The following is a 27,021-nucleotide window of genomic DNA, read 5'->3' on the forward strand; positions in this document are numbered from 1 at the left end:
AATAAAATACAGCGGCAACGATCTAAGGAGGCACACTATTTTACTAAATACTATATCGGAATACAGAATAACACAATATAATGCAATATAATTGGAATTAAGGCTAACGAATCAAGTAAAATAAGAGAGAGTGAGTCCCGAAACCGAGAGGCCTACTGTAATTCTAGGAGAAATGGCTGGAACGCTTCCACACACTCCCCCATGGCTGGCAAGATCCAAGAGAACGAGTCCAGCACTGAAGTGAGATTATATATTCCTGGTCATATGACTGACCGTGGTGTTCCCTGGGACATTCAGTCTTCTTTTGTGAGCAGCAGATTCGTCAAAATTATCTATGCTTAACATGATGTTATGATGTGGAATACTGATAGCAAAATTACAACATTGCAAAACCATGACAGATGGGCACACCCTCAGAACTGAGGATGCTGCCAACAGCAGCAGAGGAGGAGGCCCAGCATGGCAGCATGGTGGGCACTGTTCGTAGCAGGACCTGTCTTGTGTCTGGTGAGGCACCAGTTGGGATAGAGGGCCATGCCAAGGAAGGGGAGAGTGAGGAACATGCTGCCATCCCTGTAGAAGAAAGCCAAGGCACTGTGCTGGCAGGGGATGAGGAGGCTGTGTAAGGAATCCCATGGTCTTCTTCTTCCCTTTAGCTCCATTGACCATACCAAGCACAACCAGGCACAGGAAACATCTCATGCAAGATCTAGCAACACTTGATGCCACACAACAGTTGACCTATACCCTCTACCAGGGCAAGCTATAATTCCAAGACTGTTCATAGTCTCTTATATGTGCAGAGAAATCTTCGGGGAGGAGTGGTTGGTGAAAGAGCTTCAGACTCACCTTGTTCACAGGGAGATGGAGGCAAGAACAGTGAATGAAAGAATATGGAAATGGACCCACTTCCACCCCAGCACCACCCCAGGCCTACAGTCACTCCACACAAGAAGTAATTTTCCGGGAGAATCATCTCAAATACATACTATCCTTCCAAGTGGCACAGGTTTGTTTGATTTTTGATTCTGTCAAGCCTGTCATTTCTTTTTCTTATTTCTGACCTTCCCAGTTAGGCCGCAACAAATCATTCCAAGTTTCAGAATGAGAAGTGCAAGGAGTTTCCTTGCAGAAGCAAGTCAGTATGGGTAGAAGACATTTCCCAAGTGCTGTAGGGGTTCTGTGATGCAGGCAGGGGACATTTGCCTGGGGAAATGTCATGACCTAAGTCATAACCACCTTTGCCATCTTTGCCACTCTGGCACCATCCCAGTCCCAGAGTCACTCTACATTGACATTAGTTTTGCTGCACACCTCAGCTCCAAATTATCCTTCCTAATGGCACAGTGTCATCGTTGTGGGGTTTTCAATTTTTTTCTGTTTTTCATCACTTCTGCCATTTCGTTTCCTCATTTCTAACATGCCATCTGGCTATGCTATTTTCTTTCTAGTGATGTTATGAGAAACCCAGGAAGTACGCATTACAGTCCTACCAGTATCAGCACAAAAAGTACCCTCAGGTGTTGGGATGGCTGCATTAAAGCAAGAAACAGGGAACGGCATAGTGAGCTAAAGGGTAATATCTGTTGACTTCTTTTGTAGGAAGAAGCCAAGCTCCTCAAAACACTGCAAATCTGGAGCAAGGAAATCTGCTCTAGGTAGAGCAGGATCAGACATGGAAATGATTAAAAAACTCAACTAATACAATTTCTTCACTGTGGGGGTGATGAGACACTGCAACAAGTTGCCCAGTGAGGTTGTGGATTCCCCCTCCATGGGTAAATTCAAGGCCAGGCTGGGTGGGTCTTTCAGCAACCTTGTCTAGAGGGAGATGTCTTTGCCTATAGCAGGGGGTTGGAACTAGATAATCTGAAAAGTCCCTTCCTACCCAAACCCTTCTATGATTCTATGATCATTCACTGGATTTTGGATGACAACATTATCCTTTCCAAAAACTACTCAAGGTATGGATTGTCAGATGAACTCAAGATTGCAACAAAATGGGATGAGGTCTGATAAACAGGCAAATTTCCCCCTAGAAGGGGAAACCTTCGGTGAACATGTATGAACACAGCAGCACACCTGCCTGTGCAAGTGATAAGCAGCCTCTGGCGGAGCGAGATGGAAGTCAGTCAGGGAAAGAGAAGAACAAGTCTTGTTCATGAGCACAGGAGATTATTGCATGTAGATTGGAACTGCAGTAGCTATGTATCTTCAAAGAAAGTATCTATGTATCTATGTATATAAAGAAAGAAAGTAGCTATGTATCTTCAAAGGAAGCTGCTAAGGCAGGTCTTGCATTTCCCAGATATGTTTCATTCATGCAGGGTTTTTTCCCAGCACTTAGGACACATGATATGCCCATGCTGGCCAGTCCATATTCATTCCATTTCTGCACCTCTCGACTTGGAACATGAAAGGAGCACCTGACTCTCAAAGAGCAGGTCAGAAATAACAAAATAACATGGCACAGATGTTCTGAAAGCAGAACACAACCTGCATAACTATGAAACATAATCTGCATTTCAGGTAAGTGTTTTGGAAAATCACTGCCTTCATAGAATTATTTTGGGCTCAGGACACTTTTAAAACAGTCCAATCTGCTCACAGTCTTATCCATTTCCTTAATTTCATTTCTCTCAGGAAGAGGTGTATCTGAAAAATGTTCTCTTCTTGGTTTTTCAGCACATCCTTCATCCTTGATCTTCCTTTGAGTACTGAGGTACCTGCTAACACAGGGAGAGATAAGGGGGTACTAGGTGTGTCATGGAGAGATCCTGACACTTTCTGAAATTTCTCCTGAGCTATGATGAAAGAGGAAAAATGGTTGGGCCTAACAAATATTGTTAGGGATAACTGGGATGAGAGTGAAGGAGAACACCTGTGGATAGATTTACAAAGTCTAGTAAAATTTACAAAATCTAGTCTTCCCAGCTAGTAAGCGTCTTCATAGTCTCAAGCAGGGATAGAATGCTGCTCTTCACTAAGCCCAGTGCTCCTCCCAGTGCTCTCTCCCAACAGTTGCCCCTCCAAATGCAAGACAGGTCCTACTAAAACAAGTGCCTGCCATGCTAGTCATGTCAGCCCTGCAGCCCAACCACTCGGGCCAACAGCTGCAACAAGCCCTCTGTCAGGTAGAGCCAGGACTCCATTGTCTTACATCTAACTCTCTCTGGTGGTTAATGTTCTGGAAAGGTATTTCTATGCTTATTTGGCAGTGCCCACACTCTGTAACAGTCTCTGGGGATAGTAACGACCTCACACCATCAGCTGTTCTGTGGAAGGAGAACACTACTTTTCTGATCCCTAACATTAACTCTAAAGTCCCATGGAATAAGGTCAGACCTCTTGAATTGATGGCTGTGCAGGTTTTCTTTACACTGCCTTGCTCCTCCTCCTCTCAGGGATGGAATTTACTGGTACGAGCGATGCTCAGGCCTGCAGAAAGCACGCACAGTTGAGGAGGACACATGCCAAAATTGTGGCTTGTAGGCAATGCAAAATTAGATTGTAAACTACCATGCACATGGAGAGTCTCTTCAGGAAGCTTGCAGTGGAATAAAGATATTATCTAGCACTTTTTCACCACAACACAACTCTGTGTCATTCCTTCCCTCTCAAAGGCTCTTCGATGAAGAGTGAGGAGAGAAATGGTTCTCAGCAGAGGTTCTGGAAGGTGCTTCTGAAAGGTTTTCTGAATAAATAGTGAGAAATCTCACCTGTGTGTATTTTCACCACTGCTTTTTATCAAGTTTCTCAGAGCCATGAACAGTCAAATTGGCTGTACACTTAGGAGACAAATTAAGGCTGCATTAAAGTATCCAGTGCAGTTCAGAGACTGCTATCCACTTTGCTGTTCACGCTATTTCTTTCTTTCCAATAAGCTTAGCAAGTAAGGAACCCTTTCCCAGAACCAGCATTTAGGAACACCTCCCCCCCACCCTGGGCAGCCTTTGTAAGGGAAAGGATAACCCAGAGGTTCAGAATAAATTGCATTAGATATTTAATGAGTGGAAATTTGGAAACAAGCTCAGTGCAAGGGGAGCCCCAGGTGCCGGGAGCCCCAGGTGCCAGAAGCAACAGGGGCAGATGAGAATCCGCACAACATGGCCATGGCAGCCATGCCTCCAGGTGTCCACCTGCCCTTTGTACACACAGCACGGGGCCAGTTGGTCCTTCTAAGGCCGACTGAGTGGGACTCGCAGTACAGGAAAGCTGATGGTGAGCAGGAAGGACACAGGGAAGAAAAAACAAATAAAAAAAAAGATGGAATAGGGGAAAACAACTCATGGAACACGTTTTCTGAGATGAGGTTGGCCCCAGTGCTCTCTCTCAGGTCTGCTTCAAACTTCACAGACTCTGGAGGTGTTTCTCCGGGACCATGGCAACATGATCTAGCAGGGGTAGCACCGCCTGCCACAGAGGCGGCTTCCGAAGCCAGAGAGGCCGAAGCCTCCAGAGGAGATGGGCACACCCTCAGAGCTGAGGATGCTGCCAACGGCAGCGGAGGTGGAGGATCCCACGGCGGTGTTCTGTGGGAAGGAGCTGAGGATGGGTCCGGGCAGGGTCACCACCACGGGAGAGGGCTGGATGAAGACGTTGGAGTCCTGGCACTGCCTGACGCAGGGCTCGTTGCAGCTGTTGGCCAGCGGGGTGGGGCCGCAGGGCCGGCACTGCAGGCGGGGCAGGCACTGGTCGTAGCAGGACATGTCTGCTGTCTGGAGGGGCACCTGTTGGGACAGAGGGTTGGGAGATCAGAAGTAAGTGAGGAGCAGCCTTCCATCCCAGCAGGAGAGAGCCAAGGCACAGTGCTGACTAGGGATATGCTGGATGTGTCAGGAAGCCCGCGTTCTTCTCCTTCCATTTCACTCCAGTATTCCTGCCAAGAGGGACCAGGCACATCTATGTCCTTGACTAGTTCATAGCTCAGGTGACAGCCCATGTAATGTCCAGCATCATGCCACACTGTCTGCCCCCTTCTCTCTCTCAACTACCTGCTTCCCCAAGATCCAGCCTAGGATAAAGGCACATGTATGTGCAGACAAACCCAAGAGAAGGAGATGATGGTTGAAGTGCTTCAGACTCACCTTGTTCCCGGGGAGATGAAGGCAAGAGGAGTGGATGACTGAGAGAGAGGAGACAGGCCTTCTTTTATACTGCTTGTGCACTGCCCCAGGCCCACAGTCACTGGTACACAGGCAGTAATTTTTCAAGAGACTCACCTCAAATGCAAATTATCCTTTCTAATGATGCAGGATGAGGTGTCAGTTTCCGTCAACACCGTCATTTCACTTCCTTGTTTCTGACCTTCCCAATTGGTCCACAGAGGCACCTTTCAAGTTCCAGGATGAAAGGCACAAGGAGTTTCCTTTCAGAAATACGTCAATGCGGGTAGCAGACATATTCTGCGCTTCAGGCATAGCTTGTTTGTCTTGGGAATTGTCAGGACCTTATTTGTAACCGCCTTTGCAGCAAGGCAGGCATATCCTCATGTCCGTGTGTCCCACTTCTGAATACCCTGGGCCTTTGCCTGGGGACTCATTTTCATAGAATCACAGAATCATAGAATCACCAAGATTGGAAAAGACCCACAGGATCACCCAGTCCTATCACCCACCTATCACCAATAGTTCTCACTAAACCTTGTCCCTCAACACAACACCCAAATGTTCCTTGAACACCTCCACGGTCAGTGACTCCACCACCTCCCTGGGAAGCCCGTCCCACTGCCTGACCACCCTTTCAGAGAAGTAGTATTTCCTAACATCTAGCCTGAACCTTCCCTGGCGCAGTCTGAACCCATTCCCTCTAGTCCTATCACCAGTTACACAAGAGAAGATGTCGACCCCCAGCTCACTACCACCTCCCTTCAAGTAGCTATAAAGGGCAATGAGATCTCCTCCGAGACTCCTCTTTGCCAGACTGAACAATCCCAGCTTCTTCAGCTACTCCTCATAAGCCTGTGCTCCAGACCCCTCGCCAGCTTTGTTGCCCTTCTTTGAACACACTCCAGGGTCTCAGTGTCTTTCTTGCAGAGAGTCACATAACTGGACACAGTATTCAAGATGCGTCCTCACCAGTGCTGTGTACAGGGGGACAATTATTTCCCTTTTCCATCTCCCTCAAGGTTTGTCTCTCAGACTACTCCATAAGTCTCTGTTCATTCCCTGGAAAGTCAGGTGGGGTGTTCTGCTGCTTGCAAACATCTTCACCCACAGCTTATTGTTCTGCAAAGACATTTCTATATTTATTTGGCATTGTCCACTCTTGTAACAGTCTCCAAGGACAGTAACAATCTCATACAGTGTTTTGTGGAAGGAGAGTATTGCCTTCTTGAGCCCTCTTATTACTTAACAAGCACCATGGAATATGGTCCCACCTTTTGAGTTGATGGCTGAAAAAGTGATTTCCATCCTCTCAGGGATGGAATTACCTGGTGCAAGTGATGCTCAGGCATGAAGAAAGCACACACAGCTGGGAGGAACCATGCCTGAAGTGTGGTTCGTGGCCAACGCAAAATTAGACTGTAAAATACCATGCACAGGCAGAGTCTCCTCAGGAAACTTGCAGTGGAATAAAGATATTATCCAGCACCTTTACACCACAAGACAACTCCCTGTATGTTAGTAGGGCAGCCTGTTCTATTCATGCAGGAAGGATGCACTACATCTTTGATTGAGTCTGGGAGAAATTTGTGAACCTGCGCCCTTCTTGATCACTTCCATTTTATGACCATCCCCAGTCACCTGACGGTTCTGGGACCCACCAGCCCTTGTTCATTTGTGGGGAGCTTTCTTGCCTCTTCAGCTGAGCTGTATTTTTTCTCCAGACTAAGGAGCACTCATTCAGCCCATACTTCCACAGCTTCACTATGATCATCTCATAGAAGACAATGTCAAAAGCGTTGTTGAAGTCCAGCAAGAATGTATACAGTCCTCTTCCCACATCCTTCGGGATTGTTATTTCTTTGTGATGAATCATTTTCATGGATCCATGACTCTTCCATAGTGAATCCATGCTGAGTGCAATGCTCTAGATATTTTCATCCTTCACAAGCATAGAAATGGTTTCCAGGGTTTAGCTTTTTCAAGGATGCACTGTTCCATCTCCTACCAAGAAACTGACCGGAGGCCCCTGTTACTCTAACTCCGTGCTTCCACTTTCTTGGTCTTCTTAAACAGGAGTAACATGCACATTCCCCCAGTTTTGGAGCACTTCTCACAGTCACCACTCTTGATCAAGAGTGGACAGCTCCCTCAGCACTCATGGCTGCATATCTTGCGTTCCAGCCGTGTTGCCTACTCTTCACAGTTGGCCTCTCAGTTTTCGGGGACTCTCTCTCTCTGTTTTGTCCCATTTATTAGCCTCAATCATACTGTATTATATTGTGTCATCTTGTATTCCGATATCATATTTAGTAAAATAAGTTTTCTCCTTAGATTGCCGCTGCTGTTCTCTTTTCCCATTCTACTTTTGCTTTCCCTTTTGGGCCTGGGGCCTTACAGGGCGGCTGCCCCCTGTCACAGGCACAGGTAGATCTAGGTAACCTGTGACAGAAAGAAACAAAGAAGACAATCAGGACCTCAACATTTTTGCTGTCCCAAGTAACCAGGTCTCTTGTTCACTTCAGGAGAACTCCCTCATACACTCTTATTTTCCAGTTATCATTGAGATCCACGTATAAGCCCTTTGTGTTGCCTTTGACGTGCTTTGACAGACTGAATTCTCTCAGGCCTTTAGCTTTCTTCATTTGATTCCTGGCTGCACAAACACTATTGCTGCATTCCTCTCACGTTCCTGTCCACGCTTCCATCCTCCAGAGGCTTCCTATTACTGTGCTTGAGTTTGGCCAACAGCATTTTCTTCCTCCTTTTCTGTTCATTTTGGTGCTGTTGTCCTGGTGTAATCCTTAGGTCTCTCATACCAACACTTGAAAGAGGTCAGCCTGACAGAACTGGCATTTCAGAAATGAGGAACTGAAATGGATGAACAGAGGGAAACAGAACCACAACCTGCACCACTGACCAGCATAATTTGCATCTGAGGTGAGTCTCTAGGGAAACTGCTGCTCACATGGAGTGACTGTTAGCCTGGAGCGATGCCCATGCAGTATAAAAGTGGGTCCATCTGCTCTCTCCCTCATCCACACCTCTTGCCTCCATCACCCCAGGATCACGGTGAGTCTGAAGCCCTTTCATCACTCTGTCCTCCTCCAGGAATTCTCTCTATTTAGAAGTGCCTTCATCTTCTGTTGGGTCTTGGGAAGGCAACTAGTGAGGGGAGAGGGAAGAGGGCAGCAGGTGTGGTGTCAACAGATGCTAGGTCTTGCCTGAGGTGTCTTCTGAACTATGGGCTAGACAGCACCTGTGACCACGGTGCCTGGCCACTCTTGGAGGGGCCAGATGTAAGGAGAAGACAACAGGATTCCTTACACAGACTCCATATCTCCAGCCAGCACTGAGCCTTGCTGGAAGGCAGGCTGATTCTTACTATACCCTCCTTTTGCTCCGCCCTTTCTCCCAGCAGGTGCCCCTCCAGACACCAGACATGTCCTGCCTCGACCAGTGCCTGCCCCGCCTGCAGTGCCGGCCCTGCGGCCCCACCCCGCTGGCCAACAGCTGCAACGAGTCCTGCGTCAGGCAGTGCCAGGACTCCAACGTCTACATCCAGCCCTCTTCCGTCGTGGTGACCCTGCCCGGGCCCATCCTCAGCTCCTTCCCGCAGAACACCGCCGTGGGATCCTCCACCTCCGCTGCCGTTGGCAGCATCCTCAGCTCTGAGGGCGTGCCCATCTCCTCTGGAGGCTTCGGCCTCTCCGGCTTCGGCAGCCGCCTCTGCGGCAGGCGGTGCTACCCCTGCTAAAGCTGCTGGCCGTGGTCCTGGGGGAAGATTCCCAGAGACTGAGAAGGTGGTAATATCCCGGGAACAGAGCATTGGGATCTTGTTTCCCGAGGGACAAGCAATGTCAGCATCTGTTTCAAAAAGGACCTAGCGGTCCTTCTCTCTCCGTGGAAGGGGCAGATGGGCAACTGTCAGCATGTTTGGCATGCCACACAGTGCAGACTGTCATCTGTCCCTGCTGCTTCCTCCACCAGGACCTCCCCTCAGAGTGACCTCGTTTCCTTCTTTTCCCTCATTAAAGATTTATTGCATTCCAGCCTGTGCCTCTGCGTTGTCCTTCCCCATGGGACACTCCAGACAACAAGTGCCTGGAGGAAAGGTGTTGCTCTATGGATTTCAGCAGGTGTCTTAGCACGTTGGAACACTACACCTTTCCTGAAGGTTGCAACACTGCTGGTGAATCCCTTAGGAAATCACTGTCACTCACACATGAGGGGTTGCTCATGAGTCCTGTAGCATCCCTGGCCTTCAGAACTACCTTTTTGCTTCTCTGTCCTGACATGCTCCCTCAGCCTTGATGTACACCATGCAGAAGGTGTTCACTGTTGGCCTTGGCTGAAGAGCCAGAGCTGCAGGGGAACCTGGGAGTGCAGCAGCTCCACGAGCTTGCAGAAGGGGACAGCAGGAGAGAGGGCAGAGCCAGAACAGCAATTCCCTCTGCTGTGGACACAGTGGTGCTGGGCAGAAAATGGTCTCAGTAGGAGGAGTCTGTGGCCTGGGCAGTATTGGGACAGGCTGAGATAGAGACATTTTTCTTCACCACGGCCCATATGATGTTGTGTTATAAAGGTGAAGTTAAACAGTAGAGCTAACACCATGAAGTTTTAGCACAGCATGAAGGCCTTTTCTGTTTCCCATCCTGCACCCAAATAGAGCAGAGTGAGGGTCAGAAAGAGACTTAGAGGACATACATCACAGAGGCTGTATGAGCAACGTATTCCAGTGTCTTATCACCCCTTGACTAAAGATTTTCCTCCTTATATCTAATCTAATCTAAAGCTTCACTTTTCTAGGTTTTTTTTTTTTTTTTTTTTTTTTTTTTTTTTTTTTTTTTTTTTTTTTAAGTAAAAATTCCCTACAGTCTCATTACTTTTGGACCACAAAAGAAATCAGTATCTTTCCTGTTTATAAGCGCTTCTCAAGTGCTGGGAAGTTGCAATGCCATCTTCCTGTAGACTTCTCTTCTACATACTGATCAACCGCAGCTGCCTCATCCTTTATTTGTAGGAGAGGTGCTCCTCTTAAGGGAAATAGAAAATAACCTCTACCTGCCTTTACTTCTGTGTGGCCAATTATTTATTATTATTTTTTTAATTCACAAATATTTTGTTTTACTTGTTTGCTTTTATTTTCCTTTAATTGAACAGTCCTTATCATAATAATGGTCAAGCTGGGAAGGGGAGTGAGAGAAGAGAGTTGTAGTGTTTAGCTTGCCATCTTACCTTGACGCTATGCAATTGCTACTCACATCAATTGATGTGAGATTAGCTTTGTCCAGGCAAAAAAGCCCTGTTCTTATATCTCACTGCAGATCTGGCTTAAGCTTGCTTTTCATGTGACCTCCCATTCTGGTTTTTGTTACAGAGGGAAAATGCAGGAAGATTAATTCTTCTACCTTTCCAGTGTGAAGGGAAAAGGGAGGAGAGTGAGGAGGAACATATTCAGGGCAGAGGTTGAGAGAAAGTCTTGCGTGTGCGTGAGGAGGTGACCGGGCTTTGAAGGAGAGAAGTATTTCACAGACACGTTGATGCTACGTTCTTGGCACGTTGATGCTAAATCCCAAAGAGTGAGGTACTTCTTGTATCAATAAGGGATACTTCCCTAGCAACATCCTTGTTCCACAAGAGCAATTAGCCAGTACACATCAAGCTGGTAACATAGCTCTGATGCCTCTGACAATCTGGCAATAGTTACTCCTGAATAATGCTCAGTTTAGCAGATGCCTCACTGCAGCTTACCTCCTCTGTGCAAACACATTGGCAGCTATTATTTAGTGTTCCCTCATCTTCTAAACCAGCCACTCCGAGATCTGTAAATGAGACTGCATTACAGCTACAAGGCACCAAGTGTACGCATTATTTAATGTTCCCAAGAAATTGTGTGCCTCTTCAAGGATGTAGGCAGGTAGGCAATTATGGAAAGGAATGGATCCAGGGATCACTAGGCTTCTAGATGCAATGGGAGCATGACGTGTGGCAAAAGCCAGTCCTAGCTATTAGGCAATGTTCCTCAAAACTCTGCCCAGTCTTCTTTATACTGATATACCACTTGCTTCTCAGCTCAGGCTGTTTGAATCATTTTGAGAATTCATGTCCTGCTACTTCCATCTCTGCCTGGGCATCCTAGCAAAAACTATGAGCAGAGGAGGGAAGGAAGAGCCTATGGGCAGGAGGAGGTACAGGGAAGCATACTGAATGTCAAAGGGGCATCCAGGAGCTCTCCCAGATAGTACAAACTCCAGAAACAAAGGTTCCAAAGAGGTTTGCATCTTTGGATTTGGTGAAATGCACGCTTCATCCAATGATGTCACCGACAAATAAGATGAAATTTATTGGTCCCAATACTGACACATGAGATATCTGCATTGGAAGTCATTTTTAGAAAAAAAATGAGATTAAAGTGGATGCATGACTAAGCATACTCAATGCAAGTTTGTGTTAACTATTGCTCAGCAAAACCAGTGCCATCAGCCCACTTCCAGAACTACTGAAGAATAATCTGTTTCTCCACAGGCTTTAGTAGGAGAGTGTCTTTAATGGGAAACATAAACACAGAGGCCCAGGATAGTATGCAGCAGAAGTTTAATTAGCTGAATGTAGTAAAAGTTTTCCTGGGATTGGAGACCCCAGTGAGAGAGGCACCACAGAATGATGAGAGTCTGAGCTATATAGCCAGCTATTCACCTGCCCACTGCACAGAAGGTGAAAGGCCAGTAGCTTATTCCTAGCTCAGACTAGACCTATCCCTTTCCTATTGCAAGGGGTTCTATGTATCAACAAACCCACAGAAAGCAAGACTCCAAAGCTTTGACCCCAGTCCTCTACCAACTTCAGGGACCATGGGGGAACTTTATTGGGAGCAGTTGCCAAGAGTTTTAGGAGGGGAGGCATCCCCTGCCACAGTTGAGGTTACTGAATGTGGAGAAACCAAAGCAAGAGAGTCCAAAGCCTCCAGAAGAGATGGTGTCATAGGTTACCCTAAAATCTACCGGCACCCATGACAGGGGTATAGATGGCCTGCAGGGCCGCTATCCCAAAAGGAAAAGAAAACAGGGAAAAAGAAATAAAATACAGCGGCAACGATCTAAGGAGGCACACTATTTTACTAAATACTATATCGGAATACAGAATAACACAATATAATGCAATATAATTGGAATTAAGGCTAACGAATCAAGTAAAATAAGAGAGAGTGAGTCCCAAAACCGAGAGGCCTACTGTAATTCTAGGCGAAACGGCTGGAACGCTTCCACACACTCCCCCATGTCTGGCAGGATCCAAGAGAACGAGTCCAGCACTGAAGTGAGATTATATATTCCTGGTCATATGACTGACCGTGGTGTTCCCTGGGACATTCAGTCTTCTTTCGTCAAAATTATCTATGCTTAACATGATGTTATGATGTGGAATACTGATAGCAAAATTACAAAATTGCAAAACCGTTCCATTCCACCCCTTATTCTACATCATTACATTATGCTTATTACACACAAACGCACACACATATATAGTTGTGAGCAATCAGCAACCTTATTTTCTTAACAATTTATATCTATTTCATGCAAATCCCTAAGCTGAAAATAATACTACGTAACTTAACACACTATTATTTGCTAACTCGAGAAAATGACAAAAGTGCCGGAAAGAGGAACATGATAACAGTGGAGAGAAAAAAGGAGAAAGGCAGCACTAGCAGGGCGTCCCCCACATCAAGGTGCACTCATCCTTTCCCTAAGCTACAGGGCCACTGCACAGAGGACTTCTTGGGACTGTCCTCCTCTGTCTCCATCAATCTGGATATCAGGGAGGAGCCCAGAGCATAAGCAGGGGGAGAAGCAGACCAGCATCACTGCTGGTGGTATGGCCATCCTCCAAGTATCTGTTCCCTCCAGTGGAACAGAAACATCAAGGAGAGGCTCATCAAGAAACTCCCCAGCAGGTGATCACAGTATCACAGTATTGTGAGAGTTGGAAGTGACCTTAGAGATCATCGAGTCCAACTCCCGGGATTCAAGCCTTCTGTGTAGCAGAGTGGCACTTCTACCACTTGTGCCACAGCGTGGATTCGAACCCGGGCCTCCGGTGTTGCAAGCGGCAGTTCTATCACTGTGCCACCGGGGCACACGATGGTGCCAGCAGCTTCACATCCTGGCCTAGAGAGTCCAGCTCCAAACCCTCATAGGGGAACAGCGAACCCAGGCCTCATGACTGCAGGATGACCCCCCTCACTGCAGGGTGGCTCACTTGGAACATCCACACCATCCTCACCATGAGCTTCTTGCCCAGGTGACAGGGATAGGAGTGGAACTGCTGGGGAAGTGTCTGGAGTACCATGCCTCCATAGAACTTGCTTCTCCAGCCCTAATATGGTATTTCGGGCGATAGCATGGGGTACTGCGTATGTTTCAAGCCACCCAGTGGTTGCCTTCATCATGGTGAGCACATAACGCTTACCATTGCGAGATCATGGCAAGGTGATATAATCAACCTACCATGCCTCCCCATATTTATATTTTTGCCATCGCCCTTCCCCCCAAAAAGGTTTCCTCCTCTTGGCTTGTTTAATTATGGTGCATGTTTCACAGTCATGAATGACCTGAGCAATAGCATGCATAATTAAGTCCACCCCTCGGTCTCTGGCCCACTTATATGTTGCATCTCTTGCTTGATGACCTGAAGTCTCATGGGCCCACTGAGCTAGGAATAATTCAGTCTTGTTCTGCCAGTCCAAGTCTATTTGAGCCACCTCAGTTTTGGCAGCTCGATCGACCTGATGATTATTTTGATGTTCTTCAGTAGCCTTACTCTTAGGCCCGTGAGCATCTACATGGCGCACCTTTACAACAGTGTTTCTTATTTGGGCAGCAATGTCTTTCCACAGTTCAGCAGCCCAAATAGGTTTACCTCTTCGTCGTTGCCAATTGTCTTGTTCCCACTGATGCAACCACCCCCATAAGGCATTTGCCACCATCCATGAGTCAGTATAAAGATGAAGCATTGTCCACCTCTCCCATTCAGCCACATCTAAGGCCAGCCCCTCATGCCAGACGGCTGGGCCTCCATCGGGCTGGATGGGAGGCAGCGCGGCCTCCTGCCCCATGGCCATAGCAGTGGGCGCCTGCTCAGCCTGGAAGCGCACCAACCCCTTCCAGATATGGAACAGACCCACCGGGAGAGCCGAGACCGGTGTTGTCCGCTTGGGGTTGCGCTGCTCCGCTACAGGCTGCCTCGCTTGGGCTCGGGAAGGAGCCTTGCTCTGACCGGAGGTTGTTACACTCGGACTGGAGGGCGTCGTGCTCAGACTGGAGGGCGTTGCGCTCGGACTGGAGAGTGTCATGTCCAGACTGGAGGGTGTCACACTCGGACCAGAGGGCATCTCGTTCAGACCGAAGGGTGTCTCGCTCAGACTGGGGTGCATCTTGCCTGGACCAGAGGGCATCAAGTTCGGACTGGAGGGTGTCACACTGATATAGGAGGTCATTTCTCTCAGCTCTGAGACTCTCCATCTCAGCACTGAGACTCTCTCTCTCAGCTTCAAAAACTTTTTCCCTCTCTGCCTTTTCAGCTCTGAGACTCTCTCTCTCAGCTTCAAAATTGAATAAGGCCCAATAAGCATTAGCCAGGCCCCAAATCATTTGTGCCTCCTGAGATCTGCCTGTGCCGTACCACTTCTGCCTCAAATATGCGATCAAACTCTCGGGACTCTTCAAGTGTTCAGGAGTAAAGCTCCATGACGCTGAAGATGTCTCTCTTTTTAAAGTCAAAGCCTCTCCACACTCCCTGCCACTCAGTATTCTCTGGTTCTGGGGAAGACTTCCTCAGAATGTTATAAATCCAGATACTGAGTGAGATTAATAAAATAATCAACAGTATGTTCAGGGAAATTAACAGTGTGGTCAAATGGGCATTCAAAAACTGCATAATGGATTCAGGGAAGAGACAAGGAGCATTCAGTCCCCTGAAAAACATTTTTACAAGCAGTTTTAACAGAGCACACATTTTTTTTCCTCTCTTCAATAACGAGATAGCAGAGCTAAAAGTTTACAAAATATTCCGGGGTATTGGCTGTCCTCCTAGACTTACAAGGTCAAGCTCCCAGGTGCAGAAAAGTAAACTTTAGATAGCTCCTTAATGAAAAAAAACAAAAAAATTCATAGCTCTGTAAGAAGCTAAAGGAACAGCAGGAAAAACAGCAGCTTTTGCAGTTTTTGCCCACTTTTGCCCCTTTTTGCCCAAATTTCTTGGCAATCTGCCCGCATTCTCCACCAATTATGTCATAGGTTACCCTAAAATCTACCGGCACCCATGACAGGGGTATAGATGGCCTGCAGGGCCGCTATCCCAAAAGGAAAAGAAAACAGGGAAAAAGAAATAAAATACAGCGGCAACGATCTAAGGAGGCACACTATTTTACTAAATACTATATCGGAATACAGAATAACACAATATAATGCAATATAATTGGAATTAAGGCTAACGAATCAAGTAAAATAAGAGAGAGTGAGTCCCAAAACCGAGAGGCCTACTGTAATTCTAGGCGAAACGGCTGGAACGCTTCCACACACTCCCCCATGTCTGGCAGGATCCAAGAGAATGAGTCCAGCACTGAAGTGAGATTATATAGTCCTGGTCATATGACCGACCGTGGTGTTCCCTGGGACATTCAGTCTTCTTTTGTGAGCAGCAGATTCGTCAAAATTATCTATGCTTAACATGATGTTATGATGTGGAATACTGATAGCAAAATTACAAAATTGCAAAACCATGACAGATGGGCACACCCTCAGAACTGAGGATGCTGCCAACAGCAGCAGAGGAGGAGGCCCAGCATGGCAGCATGGTGGGCACTGTTCGTAGCAGGACCTGTCTTGTGTCTGGTGAGGCACCTGTTGGGATAGAGGACCATGCCAAGGAAGGGGAGAGTGAGGAACATGCTGCCATCCCTGTAGAAGAAAGCCAAGGCACTGTGCTGGCAGGGGATGTGGAGGCTGTGTAAGGAATCCCATGGTCTTCTTCTTCCCTTTGGCTCCATTGACCCTACCAAGAACAACCAGGCACAGGAAACACCTCATGCAAGATCTAGCAACACTTGATGCCACACAACAGCTGACCTCTTCCCTCTAACTTGGCAAGCTATAATTCCAAGACTGTTCATAGGCTTTCAGATGTGCAGAGAAATCTTCGGGGAGGAGTGGTTGGTGAAAGGGCTACAGACTTGTGTGCCCCCAGTGGCGCAGTGGTTTAAGCTGCTGGCTGCGGCACTGGAGGGCCCGGGTTCGAATCCCCCCCCTGTGGTGCAGGGGTAGAAGTGTCGCTTCGCTACACAGGGGGCTCGAAACCCGGGAGTTGGACTCGATGATCTCTAAGGTCCCTTCCAACTCGCATGATACTATGATACTATGATACTATGACTTGCCTCGTACACAGGGAGATGGAGGCAAGAACAGTGAATGAAAGAATATGGAAATGGACCCACTTCTATCCCACCCCAGCACCACCCCAGGCCTACAGTCACTCTAAACAAGAAGTAATTTTCCGGGAGAATCATCTCAAATACAAACTATGCTTCCAAGTGGCACAGGTTTGTTTGATTTTTGATTCTGTCAAGCCTGTCATTTCTTATTTCTGACCTTCCCAGTTTGGCCGCAACGACTCATTTCAAGTTTCAGAATGAGAAGTGCAAGGAGTTTCCTTGCAGAAGCAAGTCAGTATGGGTAGAAGACATTTCCCAAGTGCTGTAGGGGTTCTGTGATGCAGGCAGGGGACATTTGCCTGGGGAAATGTCATGACCTGCATCGTAACCAACCACCGCCAGCAGGAAGTACATCTTCGTGTCGCTGATCTCCCGTGACAGCGTGTATGATGTGCTGCGGAGGGTCTGCACACACCTGCACTCTGGTACTACCCTACTCCCAGTTGGGGATTCCCCCTCCCTGGGGACATTCAAGGCCACGCTGGATGGGGCTTTCAGCCACCTTGTCTAGAGGGAGATGTCCTTGCTTATAGAAGGGGGTTGGAACTAGATAATCTTAAAGGTCCCTTCCTGCCCAAACCTTTCTATGAATCTATGATCATTCACTGGATTTCGGATGAGAACATCATCCTTTCAAAAAACAACTCATGGTAATGACTGTCAGATGAATTCAAGGTTGCAACAAGACGGGATGAGGTCAGACAAACAGGCAAATTTCCCCCTAGAAGGGGAAGCCTTGGTTGAACATGTATGAACGCAGCAGCACACCTGCCTGTGCAAGTGATATGCAGTGTCTGGCAGAGCGAGCTGGAAGTCAGTCGGGGAAAGAGAAGAACATGTCTTGTTCATGAACACAGGAGATTTTTAGCATATAGATGGGAACTACAGTAGCTGAAAGCTATGTATCTTCAAAGGAAGCTGCTAAGGCAGGTCTTTCATTTCCCAGATAGGATTCATTCCTGCAGGGTTTTTTTCCTGCACTTAGGTCACGTGCTCTTCCCATTCTGGCCTGTCCCTACTCATTCAATTTTTGCACCTCTCATCTTGGAACATGAAAGGAGTACCTGACTCTCAAAGAGCAGGTCAAAAATAACAAAATAAAATGGCAGAGATGATCTGAAAGCAGAACACAACCTGTATCACTATGAAACATAATTTGCATTTCAGGTAAGCCTTTTGAAAAATCACTGCCTTCATAGAGTTATTTTGGGCCGAGGACAGTTTTAAAGCAGTCCAATCTGATCACAGTCTTATCCATTTCCTTAATTCAATCTCTCTCGGGAAGAGATGAGTCTGAAGAATGTTCTCTTCTTGGTTTTTCAGCACATCCTTCATCCTTGATCTTCCTTTGAGTACTGAGGTGCCTGCTAACATTGGGAGAGAGAAGGGGGTACTAGGTGTGTCATGGAGAGATCCTGGCACTTTCTGAAATTTCTCCTGAGCTATGATGAAAGAGGAAAAATGGTTGGGCCTAGCAACTATTGTTAGGGATAACTGGGATGAGAGTGAAGGAGAACACCTGTGGATAGAGTTACAAAGTCTAGTAAAATTTACAAATTCTAGTCTTCCCAGTTAGTAAGTGTCCTCGTACTCACAAGCAGGGATGGAATGCTGCTCTTCACTAAGCCCAGTGCTCCTCCCAGTGCTCTCTCCCAACAGATGCCCCTCCAAATGCAAGTCAGGTCCTACTAAAACAAGTGCCTGCCTTGCTAGTCATGTCAGCACTGCAGCCCAACCACTCAGGCCAACGGCTGCAACAAACCCTGTGTCAGGCAGAGCCAGGACTCCATTGTCTTACATCTAACTCTATCTGGTGGTTAATGTTCTGGAAAGGTATTTCTATGCTTATTTGGCAATGCCCACACTCTGTAACAGTCTCTGGGGATAGTAACGACCTCACACCATCATCTGTTCTGTGGAAGGAGAACACTAATTAAATAGTGAGAAATTAAATAAATAGTGAGAAATCTCACCTGTCTGTATTTTCACCACTGCTTTTTATCAAGTTTCTCAGAGCCATGAGCAGTTGAATTGGCTGTACCCTTAGGAGACAAATTAAGGCTGCATTAAAGTATCCAGTGCAGTTCAGTGACTGCTATCCACTTTGCTGTTCACACTATTTCTTTCTTCCCAATAAGCTTAGCAAGTAAGGAACCCTTTCCCAGAACCAGCATTTAGGAACACCTCTCCCCCACCCTGGGCAGCCTTTGTAAAGGAAAGGATAACCCAGAGGTTCAGAATGAAATGCATTAGATATTTAATGAATGGAAATTTGGAAACAAGCTCAGTGCAAGGGGAGCCCCAGGCGCCAGAAGCACCAGGGGCAGATGAGAATCCGCACAACATGGCCATGGCAGCCATGCCCCCAAGTTGTCCATCTGCCCTTTGTACACACAGCACGGGGCCAATTGGTCCTTCTAAGGCCGATTGATGTGGGACTCGCAGTACAGGAAAGCTGATGGTGAGCAGGAAGGACAGAGGGAAAAAAAAAAACAAATAAAAAAAAAGATGGAATAGGGGAAAACAACTCATGGAACATGTTTTCTGAGATGAGGTTGGCCCCAGTGCTCTCTCTCAGGTCTGCTTCAAACTTCACAGACTCTGGAGGTGTTTCTCCGGGACCATGGCAACATGATCTAGCAGGGGTAGCACCGCCTGCCACAGAGGCGGCTGCTGAAGCCGGAGAGGCCAAAGCCTCCAGAGGAGATGGGCACGCCCTCAGAGCTGAGGATGCTGCCAACGGCAGCGGAGGTGGAGGATCCCACGGCGGTGTTCTGCGGGAAGGAGCTGAGGATGGGTCCGGGCAGGGTCACCACCACAGGAGAGGGTTGGATGTAGACGTTGGAGTCCTGGCACTGCCTGACGCAGGGCTCGTTGCAGCTGTTGGCCAGCGGAGTGGGGCCGCAGGGCCGGCACTGCAGGCGGGGCAGGCACTGGTCGTAGCAGGACATGTCTGCTGTCTGGAGGGGCACCTATTGGGACAGAGGGTTGGGAGATCAGAAGTATGTGAGGGAGGAGCAGCCTGCCATCCCAGCAGGAGAGAGCCAAGGCACAGTGCTGACTAGGGATATGCTGGATGTGTCAGGAAGCCCGCGGCCTTCTCCTTCCATTTGACCCCAGTATTCCTGCCAAGAGGGACCAGGCACAGCTATGTTCTTGACTAGTCCATAGCTCAGGAGACAGCCCATGTAATGTCCAGCATCATGCCACACTGTCTGCCCCCTTCTCTCTCTCAGCTACCTGCTTCCCAAAAATCCAGCCTAGGATAAAGGCACATGTATGTGCAGACAAACCCAAGAGAAGGAGATGATGGTTGAAGTGCTTCAGACTCACCTTGTTCCCGGGGAGATGAAGGCAAGAGGAGTGGATGACTGAGAGATAGGTGACAGGCCTTCTTTTATACTGCTTGTGCACTGCCCCAGGCCCACAGTCACTGGTACACAGGCAGTAATTTTTCAAGAGACTCACCTCAAATGCAAATTATCCTTTCTAATGATGCAGGATGAGGTGTCAGTTTCCGTCAACACCGTCATTTCACTTCCTTGTTTCTGACCTTCCCAATTGGTCCACAGAGGCACCTTTCAAGTTCCAGGATGAAAAGCACAAGGAGTTTCCTTTCAGAAATACGTCAATGTGGGTAGCGGACATATTCTGCGCTTCAGGCATAGCTTGTTTGTCTTGGGAATTGTCAGGACCTTATTTGTAACCAACCGCCTTTGCAGCAAGGCAAGCATATCCTCATGTCAGTGCGTCCCACTTCTGAATACCCTGGACCTTCTTTGCCTGGGGACTCATTTTCATAGAATCACAGAATCATAGAATCACCAAGATTGGAATAGACCCAAAGGATCTCCCAGTCCTATCACCTACCTATCACCAACAGTTCTCACTAAACCATGTCCCTCAACACAACACCCTAATGTTTCTGGAACAAAAGAGAGCAATGTGTTACAACTATCCAGTTTTCTCAAGGTTTCCCTGACAAAACGGTACATCTTGTTAGCTCCAGGTTTTCAGCCTGGCCTCTAAGCCGTGAGATTTCTGAAAGCCACGCTTGCTGGATAAGAAAGTGTCATGATTTTGTAATGTTGCTGTCAATATTCCACATCATAACATCATGTGCAGTATGGATCATTAAAAAGTTCATACTCCAGTTCCATGGAATAACTACGTCCCGAATACTCAGCTCTCAGAAGAAAGCTACATATCCCAGAGGACATCATGGTCAGAGATAAGTCATGGGAGGAGGACATATGTATAATATTGCTCCCAGGCTGGAACTATCTGTCAGACTCTCAGAGAGTGGGAAGTGTTCCAGCTGTGTTGCCTAGAGTTCACAGTAGGCCTCTCGGTTTTCGAAGACTCTCTCTCTCTGTTGTGTCCCATTTATTAGCCTCAATCATATTGTATTATATTGTGTTATCTTGTATTCTGATATCATATTTAGTAAAACACTTTTTCCTCCTTAGATTGCTGCTGCTGTTCTCTTTTACCATTCCCCTTTTGCTTTCCCTTTTGGGCCGGGGGCCCTACAGGGCGGCTGCCCCCTGTCACAGGCACAGGTAGATCTAGGTAACCTGTGACAGAAAGAAACAAAGAAGACAATCAGGACCTCAACATTTTTGCTGTCCCAAGTAACCAGGTCTCTTGTTCACTTCAGGAGAACTCCCTCATACACTCTTATTTTCCAGTTATCATTGAGATCCACGTATAAGCACTTTGTGTTGCCTCTGATGTGCTTTGATGGACTGAATTCTCTCGGGCCTTTAGCTTTCTTCATTTGATTCCTGGCTGCACAAACACTATTGCTGCATTCCTCTCGCATTACCTGTCCACGCTTCCATCCTCCAGAGGCTTCCTACTTTACTGTGGGGCTTTACTGTGAGGCTTCCTACTTTTTACTGTGCTTGAGTTTGGCCAACAGCATTTTCTTCCTCCTTTTCTGTTCATTTTGGTGCTGTTGTCCTGGTGTAATCCTTAGGTCTCTCATACCAACACTTGAAAGAGGTCAGCCTGACAGAACTGGCATTTCAGAAATGAGGAACTGAAATGGATGAACAGAGGGAAACAGAACCACAACCTGCACCACTGACCAGCATAATTTGCATCTGAGGTGAGTCTCTAGGGAAACTGCTGCTCACATGGAGTGACTGTTAGCCTGGAGCGATGCCCATGCAGTATAAAAGTGGGTCCATCTGCTCTCTCCCTCATCCACACCTCTTGCCTCCATCACCCCAGGATCACGGTGAGTCTGAAGCCCTTTCATCACTCTGTCCTCCTCCAGGAATTCTCTCTATTTAGAAGTGCCTTCATCTTCTGTTGGGTCTTGGGAAGGCAACTAGTGAGGGGAGAGGGAAGAGGGCAGCTGTTGTGGTGTCAACAGATGCTAGGTCTTGCCTGAGGTGTCTTCTGAACTATGGGCTAGACAGCACCTGTGACCACGGTGCCTGGCCACTCTTGGAGGGGCCAGATGTAAGGAGAAGACAACAGGATTCCTTACACAGACTCCATATCTCCAGGCCGCACTGAGCCTTGGAACTCACATGCTGTGATGGCAGGCTGATTCTTACTATACCCTCCTTTTACTCCGCCCTTTCTCCCAGCTGATGCACCTCCAGACACCAGACATGTCCTGCCTCGACCAGTGCCTGCCCCGCCTGCAGTGCCGGCCCTGCGGTCCCACCCCGCTGGCCAACAGCTGCAATGAGCCCTGCGTCAGGCAGTGCCAGGACTCCAACGTCTTCATCCAGCCCTCTCCCGTGGTGGTGACCCTGCCCGGACCCATCCTCAGCTCCTTCCCGCAGAACACCGCCGTGGGATCCTCCACCTCCGCTGCCGTTGGCAGCATCCTCAGCTCTGAGGGCGTGCCCATCTCCTCTGGAGGCTTCGGCCTCTCCGGCTTCGGCAGCCGCCTCTGCGGCAGGCGGTGCTACCCCTGCTAAAGCTGCTGGCCGTGGTCCTGGGGGAAGATTCCCAGAGACTGAGAAGGTGGTAATATCCCGGGAACAGAGCATTGGGATCTTGTTTCCCGAGGGACAAGCAATGTCAGCATCTGTTTCAAAAAGGACCTAGCGGTCCTTCTCTCTCCGTGGAAGGGGCAGATGGGCAACTGTCAGCATGTTTGGCATGCCACACAGTGCAGACTGTCATCTGTCCCTGCTGCTTCCTCCACCAGGACCTCCCCTCAGAGTGACCTCGTTTCCTTCTTTTCCCTCATTAAAGATTTATTGCATTCCAGCCTGTGCCTCTGCGTTGTCCTTCCCCATGGGACACTCCAGACAACAAGTGCCTGGAGGAAAGGTGTTGCTCTATGGATTTCAGCAGGTGTCTTAGCACGTTGGAACACTACACCTTTCCTGAAGGTTGCAACACTGCTGGCAGATCCCTTAGGAAATCACTGTCGCTCACTCGTGAGGGGGTTGCCCATGAGTCCTGTAGCATCCCTTGCCTTCAGAACTACCTTTTTGCTTCTCTGTCCTGACATGCTCCCTCGGCCTTGATGTACACCATGCAGAAGGTGTTCACTGTTGGCCCTGGCTGAAGAGCCAGAGCTGCAGGGGAACCTGGGAGTGCAGCAGCTCCACAAGCTTGCAGAAGGGGACAGCAGGAGAGAGGGCAGAGCAGGAGCAGCAATTCCCCCTGCTGTGGACACAGTGGTGCTGGGCAGAAAATGGTCTCAGTAGGAGGAGTCTGTGACCTGGGCAGTATTGGGACAGGCTGAGATAGAGACATTTTTCTTCACCACGGCCCATATGATGTTGTGTTATAAAGGCGTAGTTAAACAGTAGAGCTAACACCATGAAGTTTTAGCACAGCATGAAGGCCTTTTCTGTTTCCCATCCTGCACCCAAACAGAGCAGAGTAAGGGTCAGAAAGAGACTTAGAGGACATACATCACAGAGGCTGTATGAGCAACGTATTCCAGTGTCTCATCACCCCCTGACTAAGGATTTCCCTCCTTGTATGTAAACAAAATCTTCCTACAGTCTCATTACTTTTGGACCACAAAAGAAATCAGTATCTTTCCTGTTTATAAGCTCTCCTCAAATGCTGGCAATTTGCAGTGACATCTTCCTGTAGACTTCTCTTCTACTTACTTATCAACCGCAGCTGCCTCATACTTTATTTGTAAATAACCTCTATCTGCCTTTACTTCTATGTGGCTAATTTTGTATTTGTTTATCTATTTATCTATTTATCTATTTATTGATTTATTTATTTATTATTTTTTTTTTTATTAACAAATGTTTTGTTCAGTTTTGTTTGTTTGTTTTTATTTTTCTTTAATTGAACTATCCTTATCATAATAAGGGTGAAGCTGGGAGGGGTAGTGGGAAAACAGAGTGGTAGAGTTTAGCTTGCCAACTTACTTTGAAGCTATACAATTGCTACTCACATCAAATGATGTGAGATTGATTTGTCCAGGCAAAATGTCCTGTTCTTAGATCTCACTGGAGATCTGGCTTAAGCTTGCTTTTCATGTGACCTCCCATTCTGATTTTTGTTACAGAGGTAAAATGCAGGAAGATTCGTTCTTTTACCTTTCCAGTGAGAAGAGGAAATGGAGGAGAGTGAGGAGGAACATGTTCAGGACAGAGGTTGAGAGAAAGCCTTGCGTGTGTGTGAGGAGGTGACTGGCCTTTGAAGAAGTACTTCACAGACACTGCTTGGCACTTTGATGCTAAATCCCAAACAATGAGGCGCTTGTATCAACAAGGGACACTTCCCTAGCAACATCCTTGTTCCACAAGAGCAATTAGCCAGCACACATCAAGCTGGCAAATGTCTGATGCCCCTGATGAACTGACTCCTGAGTAATGCTCAGTTTAGCAGATGCCTCACTGCAGCTTACCTCCTCTGTGCAAACACACTGGCAACTATTATCTAGTGTTACTTCATCTTCTAAACCAGACACCCTGAGATCTGTGAGACTGCATTACAGCTACAAGGCACCAAGTGTACGCATTATTTAATGTTCCCAAGAAACTGTGTGCCTCTTCAAGGATGTAGGCAGGTAGGCAATTATGGAAAGGAATGGATCCAGGGATCACTAGGCTTCTAGATGCAATGGGAGCATGATGTGTGGCAAAGGCCAGTCCTAGCTATTAGGCAATGTTCCTCAAAACTCTGCCCGGTCTTCTTTATACTGATATACCACTTGCTTCTCAGCTAAGGCTGTTGCAGTCATTAATTTGAGAAAATTAAAAATAACAAAAATTATGCATCTAGGTCTGCCTGCTCAGATCTAATCAACACCTGACTCGTGGGCTGCCCTGAAGTGCCATGTTCCAATGTTGCCTCTAGAGGGTGCCAAGCCAACGTCCAGAAAACGGAAGTAAGTTTTGCAGGTTTCCGTCTTCTCTTCGAGCATTCAACTTCAAGCAGTTTTGAAACCTCAACCGAAAAGGTGGAACAAAACCATCTTCTTGCTAGTCAGTCAGAGCTTCTAGGACTCACTCTACTCTGTGCTTATGTAGCATCACCTCAAGTACTGTGTGCAGTTTTGGTCAGGATAGTGAAAGGTCTGCAGGAGAAGTTGAATGTGGTGTGATTGGTGTCACTTGGCTTAATCAGTTTAGAAGAGAAAGCTGAGACATGACTTCATTGCAGTCTACAGTTTCCTCATGAGGGTGAATTATGATGGAGCTTCTGGTCCCTTCTCTCTTGTGACCAGCAATAGGACCTGAGAGAACAATGTAAATCTTCACAGGGGAGATTCAGACTGGATATTAGGAAAAGGTTCTTCACTGAAAGGGTGTTGCTGGATCAGAAAGCTGAAGTCATGACATCCTTTATTACCCGAAAAGCTATAATTTTATAGCAAACAGACAAGGGCATTTGAAAAATCACGCATACTTATTGGTTGAAAGCTTCTACAGTAACAACTCTGAGCCCCCCCTTCCACAACTGCGAGCCATTCTTTCTTCTCCTAAAGGTGTCCTTAGTTCTCATGCTGTTTATGCTCCACAGCTGCTGCTCTGTGAAGTCCTTATCTTGCTGCACAGCTGCTGCTCTGTAAAATCCTTCTTGTATTCCCACAAAAGGGCTTTCAGGCACTGTAATTGGCTCCATGTTTGGCCTTAAGAATAAACTGGGAGAGAGGACAGAATGTGCTGATAAAGGCAATGTGAACAAAACATTCTCTTATGTACTCGAGCAGTTTGAATCTATTGCAAGATCAATGTATGTTCAGGAGAGAAGCTGGACAGGTTACTCTGATCATGAGTATCTGTTACACAAAAGCACAAGTAAACCTTTAAAAACACAGAAGCCTTGGACCCTGTGAAGTGGATAAGACAAATTTCAGCATCAGAACTATGAAAGGAGACTTCAGCTGCTTCAGGGGTGTATTTATCAGCAGATGAGCTATCCAGAAGGGATACAGAGACATTGTTTACACATGCAGGTAAGAACTGCACTAGCATCGAGGAGCAGGATGAGGAGAAAATGGCCTACTTCTAAATAGGACAGAATGTCTACTGACCAAGCATGGACTGAAGACTATGATGACTATATTTTTGCTTTGTTTTTCCCTGGTGATGTCTTCCTTCTAGCATCCCTGAAATGAGGGAAGAACCTGCATGAGGGAAGCAGTAACCACAGAGAGGAAGATCCAAGATAGAGGGAATCCAAGGAAATTGGGCCTACACAAGTCCAGGTGCAGATGGGATGTAGGTTCCTTCCTCCCTCCCTCCCTCCCTCCCTCCCTCCCTCCCTCCCTCCCTTCCTTCCTCCCTTCCTTCCTTCCTCCCTTCCTCCTTCCCTCCTTCCCCTTTAATTTGCTTATTTATTTTCTTTATATAAGAAGTAGTCATATCTTAGGATAGCTGTAATGAATATTAAGTATTTCTCAAAGTAAACCTTTCACCAATTAACCCGACTTATCCCAGGACCTCAACCATCTGGGGGAGAGAGACATAAATATGGATGCCATGAAGTTTTCTCTCAATTTATTGCTGTGTCACATTCCTTATATACCACCCTAAATCCCATGCAGATGCGTACACCCACTACGCAAAACCCAATGCACATGAAAGAACCTGTACACACACCTACCTAACCCCCCCGCCCACTAACTCTTAACTTACAGGCCGTAACGCAGCTACTCTAGAACACTCCTACTCAGAACTACTGTATGCATTCATAAATCCTTACAAAGACAACTTAGTACCCCAACACACTGTCTAACATCATCTCTCTATGTAAGCTGGATTCCCCATAAGAAAGTAAATAGTGAATTAGGTTCATAAGCATCACAGTAGTGAGAGGGTCCTTTTCTCTACATTTGATTCCACTTGATTCTTCTACACTCCTAGGAGACACCACAGAAAGGATGAGGTAACCTGAAGGCACACTGTATGTAATCTGTGTTTAGAACTGATGTCATGGTGGGCTTATTGCGGACATCTTTCTACAGGAGTCTCTGAT

The 27,021-nt window shown here is 47.2% G+C and overlaps 3 protein-coding genes and 1 pseudogene across 3 annotated transcripts; 2 read left to right on the plus strand and 2 right to left on the minus strand.

The window, feature by feature from the left end:
- Positions 1 to 4,394: 4,394 nt before the first annotated feature.
- LOC140262509 (uncharacterized) lies at positions 4,395 to 6,987 on the minus strand. The gene is given in 4 exon segments (XM_072356897.1): positions 4,395 to 4,730; positions 5,088 to 5,131; positions 5,134 to 5,187; positions 6,747 to 6,987. Coding segments are annotated over 4 exon segments (675 nt in total).
- A 1,560-nt stretch (positions 6,988 to 8,547) lies between these two features.
- LOC140262381 (feather keratin 3-like) lies at positions 8,548 to 8,862 on the plus strand. The gene has a single exon (XM_072356696.1). It carries the CDS (start codon positions 8,548 to 8,550, stop codon positions 8,860 to 8,862), a length of 315 nt encoding a protein of 104 aa, XP_072212797.1.
- Positions 8,863 to 19,229: 10,367 nt separating this feature from the next.
- LOC140262510 (feather keratin 1-like) lies at positions 19,230 to 21,437 on the minus strand (annotated as a pseudogene).
- Positions 21,438 to 22,220: 783 nt separating this feature from the next.
- Positions 22,221 to 22,535, plus strand: LOC140262338 (feather keratin 1-like). The gene has a single exon (XM_072356630.1). It carries the CDS (start codon positions 22,221 to 22,223, stop codon positions 22,533 to 22,535), a length of 315 nt encoding a protein of 104 aa, XP_072212731.1.
- Positions 22,536 to 27,021: the final 4,486 nt, after the last annotated feature.

The sequence above is a fragment of the Excalfactoria chinensis genome, chromosome 24 (genome assembly GCF_039878825.1).
Source record: "Excalfactoria chinensis isolate bCotChi1 chromosome 24, bCotChi1.hap2, whole genome shotgun sequence".
NCBI lineage: Eukaryota > Metazoa > Chordata > Aves > Galliformes > Phasianidae > Excalfactoria > Excalfactoria chinensis.

Coding starts and splice junctions, on each gene's coding strand:
- LOC140262381 (XM_072356696.1), top strand. CDS start 8,548: ATGTCCTGCCTCGACCAGTGCCTGCCCCGCCTGCAGTGCCGGCCCTGC.
- LOC140262338 (XM_072356630.1), top strand. CDS start 22,221: ATGTCCTGCCTCGACCAGTGCCTGCCCCGCCTGCAGTGCCGGCCCTGC.